Source organism: Musa acuminata, chromosome BXJ3-9, assembly GCF_036884655.1.
Source record: "Musa acuminata AAA Group cultivar baxijiao chromosome BXJ3-9, Cavendish_Baxijiao_AAA, whole genome shotgun sequence".
NCBI classification, from domain to species: Eukaryota; Viridiplantae; Streptophyta; class Magnoliopsida; order Zingiberales; family Musaceae; genus Musa; species Musa acuminata.
In genome coordinates, this window is record NC_088357.1 from 38,675,285 (window position 1) to 38,689,494 (window position 14,210).

The 14,210-nt window shown below is 35.3% G+C and overlaps 1 protein-coding gene across 1 annotated transcript; it reads right to left on the reverse strand.

The window, feature by feature from the left end:
* Positions 1-12,978: 12,978 nt before the first annotated feature.
* On the reverse strand, positions 12,979-13,828 carry LOC135648728 (ethylene-responsive transcription factor 1B-like). Its single transcript, XM_065166641.1, has one exon. The coding sequence runs from the start codon at positions 13,742-13,744 to the stop codon at positions 13,172-13,174; it is 573 nt and encodes a 190-aa protein (XP_065022713.1). The 5' UTR covers positions 13,745-13,828; the 3' UTR covers positions 12,979-13,171.
* Between the last annotated feature and the right edge of the window lie 382 nt (positions 13,829-14,210).

The window sequence follows — 14,210 nt, forward strand, 5'->3', positions numbered from 1 at the left end:
GTGGTAGTACCACCTAGTGTCACGTGTCAGGCGGTGGTACTGCTAGTACCCCAGAAATTCGGGATGAGATACTTTTTGGCTCCATTTTTGAAGCCATTGGGGCCTATAAATACCCTACCTTTTTCTGCATGAAAGGGTAACAAAGTGCTATTATATGTGTGAAAAATTCTAAGTGTTTGGGGTGTGAAAAGTGTTATAAAATTGAGAAGAATTCTCCTCCTCCCTCTCTTAGCCTTCTAACTATGCAAAAAAGAGGAGTGAGACTTGTAAGGGTTGTCTCCTAAACCCGGCCAAAGGAGAAAGAGCTGTAAAAGGTTGTTGGTCTTCGCCTATTGAAGGAAGGCCTTTAGTGGACATCGGTGACCTCGACGGAGGAGGAATCCGAAGTGGACGTAGGTCTTATTGATCGAACCACTCTAAATTCTGGTTTACTTTTCCTTTTATACAATTTATTTTACTACAAACCTCCTTGAGCTTCTCCTTACATTTTTACGAAAGTTTTAAGTTCAACATCTTTCCGAAATGATTTGAATCGAGACGAACTTTATACGAAATCAAAGAATTTTCCACTGCACTAATTCACCCCCCTCCCTCTTAGTGCTGCTCTTGATCCTAACAATTGCATGCATCATTCCAAATCATAAATATTTCAAATTATCATGGTATCAAAATATTAAAGTACATTACATCCTACTATGTAACTTTTTATTGTATGCATCATCATAATATCATGAGTATTTCATGGATCATGAATATTGAAAGAACCAATTAGTCACATCATTGCATGCATCATTTCAAAACATAAGTATTTTAAATCATGATGGTATCAAAATATCAAAGTACATTACATCCTACCATGTATGATCATTATAACTTGTCATTATATATATCATCATAATATCATGAGTATTTTGTTGAATCTCAGATTTTGATGATGAAACCAATTGATAGTATTTATGATTTGATCTACATTTTTGAGTGACACGGGAAACTTTGATCAGGGAGAGACAATTGAAGTAGGAAAAATCATGTTGGGCTGGAGAAAAATATATCAGAAGATTGGACGTCGAGCCGAAGAATTGGTCGACGTATCGATAGAAGGCTTTGGGCCATGAGTTCGGGCATCGGGCCAAAAAAAGTGGATATTGCACTAAGGAAATTAAAGTTGTGGAGGTCAACTAGTCGATTGGGCAATAGGCCGCAAGAGAGGACGATGCGTCGAACAATCGGACAAGGTGTTAATGAACCAATGACATGTCGGACAACATCTGATTAGCTTAGTATTAATTATCTAGATCGAAATAGATTTTTATATGTGTAGGATTAACTACGATAATAATGTATAAAGCAAAATGAAGTCCCGGAGTCAAGAACGTGATTTCGTTGGGAGTTCGAGAGTTCGTCGGAAGTTCTACCGGAGTCTAGGAACTTGCCAAAGAAGCTCATCGGAACTCGCCAAGAAGATCGTTGTAAAGTCTAGGAGCTTGCCGGGAGTCCGCTGGAACATTACTGAGAGATCGCCGGAAGCTCGCTGGAAGAAACCTAGACTTACGGACTTGATTAGCTTAGTAAATGACTTAGATTTTATAGTTAGCATATAATTGGGATTGAAATTGGGCCAACCTAATTAGGGGCTAGTTGGGCCCATGTATAGAATGTGTTGGGCCAAGTGAAAGGCCCAAACAGTGACTCAATAGGTGGCACCATCGTGGCATAGTCTTCGAGATAGTGTCAAGCGATGGTACCATCGATCAAGGCGGTGGTACCGCCCAGACATAGTCTCTAAGAGGCTGTCAGGTGGTGGTATCACCTAGTGCAGGGTGTCAGGTGATGGTACCACCAGACTGGGCAGTGGTACCGCCTAGTATTAGTGTCAGTGTCAGACTAACACTAGCGGTGGTATCGCTCATACCCAGGAAACCCGGGATGAGACATTTTTAGGCTCTAAATTTGAATCAACTTAAAACCTATAAATACCCCTCTCATCCCTAGTTAACTTACACAAGTATTAAGAGTGAAAAAGAAAAGAAACGATGCTGTAATTTTGTGTGGACTCCTCTCAAAAGATCTAAGTGTTAGTATAGTTTGAGAGAGGAGTAAGTGGGGGTGTAAGGGTTATCTCCTAAACTCAGTAAAATGAGAAAGAGCTGTAAAAGGTGGTTGATCTTCGCCTATTGAAGAAAGACCGATAGTGGATGCCGATGGCATCGACGGAAGAGGAATCGATGGAGTGGATGTAGGTCACGATGACCAAACCACTATAAAATCTGGTTTATCTTTCTTTTGAGCAATTTACTTTAAACTGCAAACAACCTTCAATACATTTACAAACTCGCTTTCAACTTAAGCATCTTTATGATTCGGTTTTTATCGTACAAAAAATTTCAAAACCGACATAGTTTTATTGTTGCGCTAATTCACCCCTCTTAGTGTCGACTTGTTCCTAACAATTGGTATCAGAGTCATGTTCGTTTCTCATTTGGTTTAACACCTAAGAGAAATGACTCTTTTCAGCTTTCAAGATGGACTTTCTCTCATTCATCCTCCCTTGTTCAATGGGACGGACTACACATATTGGAAACTCGAATGAGAGTTTTCTTCCTTTCTTTGGATTTAAATTTATGGAATATTATCGAAAGTTGTTTTCGAATGTCTTCTCTTCCAATGAACCATTGGAATGATTTGGAGAAGTAGACTTTTTTTTTAAATGCTAGAGCTATGAACGCTCTATTTTGCGCTTTGGATAAAACAAAGTTTAATCAGGTTTCTGCTTGCGAAATGACTTTTGATATATAGCACACTCAAAATCACACATGAAGGCACTAATAGAGTAAAGGATTCTAAGATAAATCTTTTAATGCATGATTTTGAACTTTTTCAAATGAAGACAAACGAAATCGTTATTGACATGTATACCCATTTTACGGATATCGTCAATGGTTTAAAAGCACTTGAAAAATATTTTTCGAATTTTGAACTTATTAATAAAGTTTTACGATCACTTTATAAAAATTAGGATTCGAAAATAACGACAATACAAGAATCAAAGAACTTGAACCATTTTCCACTCGAAGAACTAATTGGGTCTTTAATAACCTATGAAATAAGTTTTGTAGCATATGTTGAACATGATAAACTTGAGAATAACCTTTCAAAGAACAGGAAGGATTTAGCACGTAGAATAAATGAAGACCACTTGAGCGAAAGCTCAAGTGATGATAACTTTGAACTTTTGACTATAAAGCTTAAAAAATTCTTAAAACAAGAATTAAAGAACAAAAATAAACTTAAAAAGAATGCAACCACTTGCTATGAACACAAGAAGAATAAAGCACTCTGGGACGAATTGAGCTCATCCGAAGACGAGGAGCAAACCAACAAAGGCGAGGTGATAAACTACGCCTTAACGGCTCTCAACAATGAGGTAAATGACTCACCCAAAATCCCCTTAATTTATTTTAAAATTACTTGATGCATTTCATATGTTGTTTTTAAATTAGTATATAAAATACAAAAAATAAATAAATAAAAGAGGATCATGCTTTTCTTTTTCAAGCTAATTTTGAAAATGATAATGAAAATTACATGTTTTATGATAAAGGAACAAAATATTAAAAGTAAATGCTTTATGTTTAATGAAATCATATTTGATAATTTAATGATTTAATTATGCATGATGATTTTGTATTGTTTTTCAGTTTTAAACATGATGATTTTTTTGATTAATGGCTTATCGTTCTTTGTCATAACGAAAGTTCATTTTCCGTTTTAAACATTGATGTATATTTAAATTTGACATAAAAATTTGGGGTATGCTTATATGAAATCAATCATATGAATTGAAACACTAAAAGAGGAAAGCTTTCTCCTTGAAATTTTTTTTTCTCTACTTTATCGATTTTCAAAAAGGAGAGATTAATGAATCTATCTATATTTTTTATGAATCTCTTGAAAATGATTTTGATTTGAATTTGAATGAGCTTTATCTTAATTTTTTTAGATTTATAACTTGAGATTTCTTATGTACGAATTAAGATATTATATCATTTGATCTCTTATGTTTCTTTTTATCATTTATAAAAAAAGAGAGATTTGTTGAAATAAATCATGTCTTATGGCATTCATGATTTGATATTAATATCTTTCATATCATGATTTTCATATGACACATTTGTATTTTTGTGATGACTTGAACATTTACACCATTATGTTCTTTCTTTCTTTTTTGTTTACAATGACAGAAGGGGAAAGAAAATAGCTAGCATATCAAGAGAACCAAATTTGATAGCTTGAATGATAAACTTAGACATGTTAGAGCTCCTAAATGCATAAAATTTTCTTATTTATTTTTCGGATCATGATCTTGATTTCTCGAATTTTAGACTTGATCTCTCATTTTTTATGATTAAAATAATGCTTGGAATATTTATGTAATTATGAATGATGATTTGGTATTATGCATGCAATACTTCAACTTATGATAATGATGCATGCAATGATAAAATATTCATGATGAAAAATTGTTTTAACATTCATGACTTGATTTTTCATCTTTGTTATTTATCCTTGTCATGATTTGAAGCTTGTAGTAAAGGGAAATGAATTACATTATTGTATTATTATTCCCCTCTTTTTGCCAATGATAAAGGGGGAGAAATAATTGCTAGCGTGCATATCACAAAAAAAATGCAAACTTGCTAGCTTACTCATCTCAAAAGAAAAGCAAGAAGTACTATCTTGCAATTCTCAAGAGAAGAAATGTCTGCTACTTTACACATTTCAAGGAGATGCAAAAACAGTCCATATTGCACATCTCAAAAGATGTAAAATTTTGCTAACTTTCATGTGTAAAATTGCTAGCTTGCATACTCTAAAATAATATAAATTCACTAGCATACATGATGTAGAACTTGCTATCTTGAACATCACCAAGAAGTGCTATCTTACCTATCTCAAGATGCAAAACATGCTAACTTGCACTTCTAGCAAAATTTACAAACTTGCAAAACTCAAAATTTTTGCTAGATTGCTTGTAAAATGATGTAAAATTTTGTTAGCTTGTGTTTTGCAAAGGAAGCAAAAATCACACTTCTCAAAAGAGAAGAAAATGCTATCTTTTCACATCACCGAAGATTGCTAGCTTGCCTATCTTAAGAAGCAAAAATGCAAACTTGCAAAATTTACAATCTTGCACATCTTCAAAATTAATGATAATTTGTTGATTATGCATGTTGTAAGGTGATGAACAAATTTGCTAGTTGTATGTTATAAAACTTGCATGATGATAAAACTTGAGATTATGTCCATAATGCAATGATTTGAACTTGCATATCTCAAACACTTGATTGTTGCACTTCTCCTTTTTGTTGATGACAAAGAGGGTGAAATATGATGATGTTATGTAAAAATTTATGATAACATATTGCTTTGATTTTTGAACCAAGAGTTCTATCAATATGACATATTGATAGGGGGAGTTAAGGTTAACTCCATCATTAATTGGTTGTTATCATAAAAAAAGGAGAGATTGTTGAATCTTAGATTTTGATGATGAAACTAATTGATAGTATTTATGATTTGATCTGCATTTTGAGTGATGCGGGAAGCTTCGATCAGGGAGAGACAATTGAAGTAGGAAGAAACATGTTGGGCCAGAGAAAAACATGTCAGAAGATTGGACGTCGAGCCGAAGGATTGGTTGACGTATCGACCGAAGGCTTCGGGCTATGAGTTCAGGCATCGAGCCAAGAAGAGCATATATTGTGCCAAGGAAATCGGAGTTGCGGAGGTCAACTAGACGATTGGGCAATAGGCAGCAAGAGAGGACGATGCGTCGAATAATCGGACGAGGCATCGATGAACCAATGACATGCCGGATAACATCTGATTAGCTTAGTATTAATTATCTAGATCGAAGTAGATTTTTATGTTTGCATGATTAACTACGATAGCAAGGCATAAAGAAAAATAAAGTCCTAGAGTCAAGACCGCGATTTCGTTGGGAGTTCGAGAGTTTGCCGAAAATCCGGATATTCGTCGGAAGTTCTACTGGAGTCCAGGAGCTTGCCAAAGAAGCTCGTCGGAACTTGCTAAGAAGATCATCGTGAAGTCCAGGAGCTTGCTAGGAGTCCACTAGAACATTGCCGAGAGATCATCGGAAGTTCGTCGAAAGATCGTCGGAAGCTCGCCGAAAGAAACCTAGACTTACAAACTTGTTTAGCTTAATAAATATCTTAGATTTCGTAGTTAGCACATAATTGGGATTGGAATTGGGCCAACCCAATTAGGGGCCAGTTCGGCCCATGTATGAACTGTGTTGGGTCAAGTGAAAGGCCCAAATAGTGACCCAACATGTGGCACCATTGTGGCATAGTCTTCAAGACTGTGTCACACGATGGTATCGCCGGTCTGGGCAGTGGTACCGCCTAAACATAGTCTTCAAGAGGCTATCAGGCGGTGGTACCGCCTAGTGCAGGGTGTCAGGCGGTGGTACCACCAAACTGGGTGGTGGTACCACCTATTGTCAGTGTCAGACTGACACTAGCGGTGGTACCGCCCAGCACTAGCAGTGGCATCGCCCATACCCAAGAAACCCGGGATGAGACATTTTTAGGCTCCAATTTTGAATCAACTTGAAGCCTATAAATACCCCTCTCATCCCTACTTAACTTACACAAGTATTAAGATTGAAAAAGAAAAGAAACGCTACTGTAATCTTGTGTGGACTCCTCTCAAAAGATCTAAGTGTTAGTATAGTTTGAGAGAGGAGTAAGTGGGGGTGTAAGAATTATCTCCTAAACTTGATAAAAGGAGAAAGAGCTGTAAAAGGTAGTTGGTCTTCGCCTATTGAAGGAAGACCGATAGTGGATGCCGGTGGCCTCGACGGAAGAGGAATCGGTGGAGTGGATGTAGGTCACGACGACTGAACCACTATAAAAATCTGGTTTACATTTCTTTTGAGCAATTTACTTTAAACTACAAACTGCCTTTAATACATTTACGAACACGCTTTCAACTTAAGCATCTTTACGATTCAGTTTTTATCATATGGAAAATTTCAGAACCAATGTAGTTTACCACTGCACCAATTCAAAGACCCCCCCCCCCCCCTTAGTGCCAACTCCTTCCTAACATATTTCATGCATAATTTTATATCATCATTATAACTTCTCCCTCTTTGTCATCAACAAAAAGGAGAAAAATGTAATTAGCAAATTTTTTAAATATGCAAGCCAGTAAGATAGCAAGTTTTTGAGATATAAAAATTAGCAAAATTTTTGCTTCTCTTGAGATGTGTAAGATAATATGTTTGCTTTTCTTTGCGATGTTTAAGCTAGTAAGTTTTTAAAAAAGAATGCAAGATTGTAAATAGCAAGTTTTACACCATTTTAGAATATGCAAGCTAGCAAGATAGCACTTTTGCTTATCTTGTGATGTGCAAGTTTAGCAATTCTTTGCTTCTTGAGATGAGCAAGATAGCACTTTTGCTTATCTTGAGATTGCAAGTTAGCAATTCTTGCTTCTCTTTTTAGATAAGTTTGCAAGTTTTGAATCTTGAGATGGGCAATATAGTAATTTTTACTTCCTTTTGTAATGTACAAGCTAGTAATTTTTTTTTCTTTATGATGTGTAAGCTAGCAAGACTTTTCTCCCCCTTTGTTATTGTCAAAGAGAAGAGAAGAATACGATAGTATAATTTTTCTTCTTTTTTTTTACATCAATGATTCAATCATATCATGAGATATACAAATCATAAATATAAGGCAATTGTACATAATAAAATTCAAATCATAAACATCAAGAAGTCATGTGACATATCATGGTTAATTTGAATACATCTCTTCTTTAATAAAGTAAAAAAATCTTGATTCATAGAAAACTTTCAAGTTGTAATCAAAAGAACAATCATGACTCACTTGAATAATTTTTCTCTTTAGTAAATGGCAAAGAGAAACATAGGAGATTAAATAAGAGATCTTGATTCACAAAAAAAATCTCAAGTATCAAATATCGAGAAATCAAGATCATGATTAGGATAAAAACTTCTCTATAGCAAAAAGAAACATAGAAGAACTTGATTCATGCATAAAAAATCTCAAGTCATCAAAATCGAGAAATCAAGATTATGATCCAAAAAATGTATAAGAAGAATTTATGCATTTAGGAGATTTAACATGCTTAAGTTTGACATTCAAGCTAACAATTTTGGTTCTCTTGATATGCTAGTAATTTTCTTTCTCCCCTTTGTCATTATAAACAAGAAAGAAGAAAAGTGAAAGAATAAAATAGTATAATTTTTGTTTTTTTAAATCAATGCTCTACTCATAATATAAGGTTTACAACCAAAAATACAAAGGAATTATACATAATGAAAATCATATTATGAAAGATAATATCAAAGATCATGTAAATACCAAAAGACATTATTCATTTTGATAAATCTCCTCTAAAATAATAAAAAAGAAAACATAGGAGATCAAATAACAAAAGATCTTCAAAAGAAATTTAAGTAATGAATTTCGAGAAATCAAGAAAAAAATCATGATTCATTTGGATAAATATTCTCTTTAACAAAATGTAAGAATCATACAAGAATAAAGAGTAAAGGGTCTTGATTCATATAAAGAAAATCTCAAGTTATAACTTCGAGAATTTAATATCATAATATAGATAAAACTCATTTAAATTCAAATAATCAAATCATCAAAATCACTAAGAGATTCAAAATGTCATAAATAGATTCATTAATCTCTTATTGAAAACTCGATAAGATTTTAGGGATAGAGACATTTTTAAGAATAATGCTTTCTCCTTTTTTATGTGTTTCTATGTGATTTATTTCATACAAGTATACCTTTATCTTTTATGCCAAACAAAAACATGCATTATTATTTAAAACTGAAAAATAAGATTTATCACAAGAGTATCAATAAATCATAAATTATAAAAATCATCATTATTTTAAATCATCATGCATCATTATATCATCAAGCATGGTTTTATTAAACACAAAGCATTTTCAATCAAAATCATTTTGTTTGTTGTAGTAATGCATTTTTTTTCTTAAGTGAATATAACTCTTCAATTATCATACTCAATTTTTTTAATTTTTCAAAATAACTAGAAAGAGAAGCATGATCCCTTTTTTTATATTTTATATACTAATTTAAAAATAACTTATGAAATACATTAAGTAATTTCATAATAAAATAAAGGGGTTTTGGTTGAGTCGCTTACCTCGTTGTCGAAAGCCACCAAGGCATAGTTTGCCACCTCTTCTTTATCGGTTTGCTCCTTGTCTTCGGATGGACTCGAATCATCCTAGGTCGCCTTAAGTGTGCTATCTTCTTTTGTAGCTTCTTCTTCACTTGCGGACATTCGCTTTTAAAGTGCCTTAGTCGATTAAATTCGTAGCAAGTTGTTTTATCCTTTTTAAGTTCATTTTTATTCTTAAATTCTTATTTTATTAGCTTCTTTAATTTTACTGTGAGGAGTTTAAGGTCATTATCACTTGAGCTTTCACTCAAGTGATCTTCTTTTATTCTAAGTATCAAATCCTTTCTCTTCTTTGAAAAGTTATTCTCATGTGCGTCATGTGCAATACATGCCATTTCATAGGTCATTAAAGACCCGATAAGTTCTTCAAGCGGAAAATTGATTATGTCCTTTGCTTCTTATATTACCATTACTTTTGGATTCTAACTTTTTGGAAGGGATCTTAGAATCTTATTTATAAGTTTAAGATTAGAAAAATATTTGTCAAGAACTTTCAAGCCATTGATGACATCCATAAAACGGGTGTACATGTCAATAATGGTTTCGTTTGGCTTCATTCGAAATAATTCAAAATCATGTAATAAAAGATTTATCTTAGATTCTTTTACTTCTAGTATGTGCCAAATCTCATCTGCAGTTTTGCATAAAGGAATACGATTATTTTTTGTCTAAGGCGCAAAATAAAGTGTTCATAGCTCTAGTATTTAAAGAAAATATTTTCTTCTCTAGATCAATCCATTCGTTCATTAATCTAGAGGGTTTTTGAAAGTTATTTTCAATAATATTCTATAATATTAAATCTATAGAAAGCAATAAAACTCTCATACATATTTTTCAATATGTGTAGTCCATCCTATTGAATATAGGAGGACGAATGAATAGAATGACCCTCTTGAAAGCCGAAAAAAGCCATCTCTTTTGGGTGTTAAACCAAATAGAGAGAAATTTAGCTCTGATACCAACTGTTATGACCGAAATTTGCACTAAGAGAGGGGTGGGGGAGGGGATGGGGTGAATTAGCGCTTAAGTAAAAATTATGTCGATTTGAAAACTTATTCAATATAGAAAAACTATTTCGATAAAGCCTATATCGGAAAGTGTTTAAGCTTGTCTTAAAGTAAATGTAAAGTAAAGTGAGCAGCTAAGTAATAAAAATAAGTAGCAAAGGAAAAGTGCATACCAGATTTATAGTGATTCAATCGTCGTGACCTACATCCACTCCCAATTCCTCTTTCGTCGGGGCCACGACATTCACTACCGATCTTCTTTCAATCGGCGAAGATCAACTACCCTTACAACTCTTTCTTTTTTTCTCGAGTTTAAGAGATAACATTCACAAGCCTCATACCTCTTTTAGAATAAGCTTGAAACTTAAAGAGGAGGACACTTAGCACTTTTTCAACTCAGAATAGCAACTCCTTTCTGCTCTTTTTTCTTTCTACTTCAAGCAGGAATAGCTGGGGTATTTATAGATCCCAAATAGATTCAAATTTAGAGCTAAAAAGGGTCTCATCCTGGGTTTCTAGGATATTAGGTGGTACCACCACTTGCAGACTAACACTGGGCGGTACCACCACCCAGTCTAGGTGGTATGATCGCTTGACAAAATCTCAAAAATTAGGCTCTAGTAGTACTATCATATGATAGGCGGTACCATCGCCCAAACTCCCTAGGAGGCCAAGCCTCAAGCGGTGCCACCGCTTGGGCCAACTAAGGGTCATTGAATGGGCATTCTACTTAGCCCAAAACAACCCTAACTTAGGCCCAATGGGCCCTAATTGAGTTTATATAGTTATACCTCAAAATTGGCTCAATTAGACTCTAAATTTCGACCAAGACTTAATTACAATCATGAAGCCTGTGTTATATAGCATGTCATTGGTTCATCTAGAACTTTGTTTGATCCTTCGGTACATCATTCTCTCATTCGACGTATTACCTAATCGATATGTTGACTTTCCGCAATACCCAATCATCTTAGTGCAATGCCCGATTCTTCTCGCCCGATGCTTAAACTCATGGCACAAAGTCTATCCTCTAGCACGTCGACCAATCATCCGACATGATGCTCTCCGGCCCAATGTTAGATTCTGCTTTCATAATTCAAGTCCACGATCAAAGTTTTTCCTGTGTCACTTATCTTAAATGTATATTAGTTCATAACTTCATCAATTAATTTCATCATTAAAATTTGAGATTCAATATTTGTATGGTCTCAAGCAACTACCAAGATAATTGTATAAAATATTTTATTTTTTTATAAGAGATCATGAGTATGATAGAAGTATTTCTGATCATTGTATTTACGTGAGATATTTTTTTAATAGTAATTTTATTATTCTCTTGTTATATATGGATGACATATTAATTGTTGATCATTATACTAAGAAAATTACAAATAAAAAAGGAGAGTTGAGAAAGACTTTTGCTATAAAAAGATTTAGGTCTAGCAAAACATATTCTTGGTACGAGAATTATTTGTAACAAGAACAATAATAAACTTTATTTATCTCACGAGATATATGTCCAAAAGGTTCTTGACAAATTTAACATCAGCACGTCTAAACCTATTTGTCAAATATTACTTATGTAGTGGTGTGATTAGTTGGTTTCTCTTTAATTTAAAAAAGAATACTAAGTAGTAGTTAAGTGGATTTTCAAATATCTTAAAGGCACTTAGATTATGTTTGTGCTTTGTTACTAGAAAAACTGTATTTATTGACTACACAGAGACATATATGATGATATTAATTATAGAAAGTCTATCTTTGATTACTTGATATCATTTTCAGGGGGATAAGTGTCTTGACAATCAAAACTATAAAAATGTGTCTTATTTGTTTTCCTTTGAAATTGAGTATATATCAGCAATAGACGTTTATAAAGAATTTTTATGGAATAAAAAGCACCTAAAAGGGATAGGACTTAAGCAAAAAAAGTTTATTTTATATTGTGACAGGAAACATGCTATTTATCTTAGTAAAAAAATTAACTTTTTATTTCAGATCCAAGTCATGTCAAGACTTAAGACCAAGTAGAAAATTAAAAAAAAAAAAAGATAAAATAATAAGCTCTTGAGATTCAATATAATTTTTTTTAAAAAAAATAAGACCAAGTATCCATAATAATATAAAAAAGTTAAGTTAGAACTTATCCATGTCTGACAAAGTAGCCGATATGATCACCAAACTACTTGGAGTTCTTACTAAGTTTAAGTCACTTTTAAGCATTATGGATGAATGCAAAATTAAGCTTAAGGGAGAGTATTGAAATTAGCTTAATTTAATCAAGGATAGTCTTCGTTTGATTATCTAAGATGAAGGAAGATATTTAAAAGGGCATGGATTTTTGGAAAGATGAAAAATATCATAGATATTTTAGAATAAGGTAAAATCCTTTTAGAAGATATTGTAATTGATACGTCTAGAAAATTATCAAGACATATCTCTGTTTGGTTCACATCTTGCATCATTGATCTTTCTCATCAGTGAAGACCATATCTCTGTTTGGCTCACATGTTATGTCAGAAAATTTACGTGAAAGCTTCGTAAAGCGACATGGAGACGGATTCTGACATGGGATTGTCCTCGTGGGTTCCGTAGATGCGACATATGGTAGGTCAAATATGTGCAAGAATCTCCGCTGTCATAGGACTTTATATATAATGCATGTCACAGTAGCCGCCGATCTACATATTACTTGGTGTAAAGCAAGCAAAGCCATCGCGCTCATCTTTGCATGGATTCAACGGATCTGAAACACATACATTTTCCTGTTACATCATTTTGGGGGACCAAGTAATGATGCAAGCAGAATAAATAATGATCAAGGAACCGAAAGCTGGATCCGAGTTCCATGGAGTTTGATTTGAGCTGCAGGGAGCAGGTTTACTGAGTTATGCAAGTTCGGAAACTCTCAGTAACTCCTCCAAGTAATCTGTGCCCAAGTCCTCCAGTTCTAGGACACTCTGTATCCTGCTCTGTGCCACCTTGGTCTTCCCGCTCACTGCAGGTCTCCTCCTCCTCCTTAATGAGTGCTTCTTCTTGAGTGCCATGATGGGGGAGCAGTTGTCCTTATCCCATTCGAGCTCTTGCAAGGACTCCTGCACCTGCTCCACTGGGAAGTTGAGCACGGCGAGCCGCCCCCGCATGGAGAACGCCGCCTGGTCGTACGCCAGGGCGGCGGCCTCCGCGGTGTCGAACGTCCCCAGCCACACCCGCGCCCCTCCCCGCGTCGAATCCCTTATCTCCGCCGCGAACTTCCCCCACGGCCGCTTACGGACGCCGCGGTAGCACGGCTCGCCCGTCGGTCGACCCTCCCCTGCCAGGACCGGGTTCGAAGGGGTGGCCTCCGCCAGTGTGTCGAACAGGAGCATCTCGTCGCTGTCGTTGACGTCGAAGGGGAGGGGATAGGAATCTTCCGGCGAGAATTCGTCGTAACTCTGGGACAGGAGATATGAAGGATCCATCGTGAATTGTGGGGTGGGAGATCGGTGGTTCTTAGGCGTGGCTGTCGAACGTTGGTAAGCATCAGGTGCGTGATTTATACTCGAAAAGATGGAAGAAACATGGATGGGAATGGGGACCGGAGCAAAGAAAAGTTGGACTGAGGCCGCGACAAGGAAGTCGGGGCGGATGACGTACGGCGGCGAGATGAGACAAAAGAGTGCCGCGTCACCGGGTCTGTGAAGATCTATTGATCTAACGGCTGCGGTTAATCGAATGATGGCGTGCACGTAAATTGGAGTGGCATTGTCTGAAAATAGACATGTGGAGCTTCTCTTGGTTTAGTGTCTGCTTGTCCCGTCACCAAACAGGAAAGAAGTTGTCGTCATTGGGCAACAGCCGAGGAACCTAATACATGAGCCATTGGAGATGCGTCCTTTCTAAGGTGAGAGTCGCTCCAAGATAGCGGGTTTAAATCATCCTGAGAAA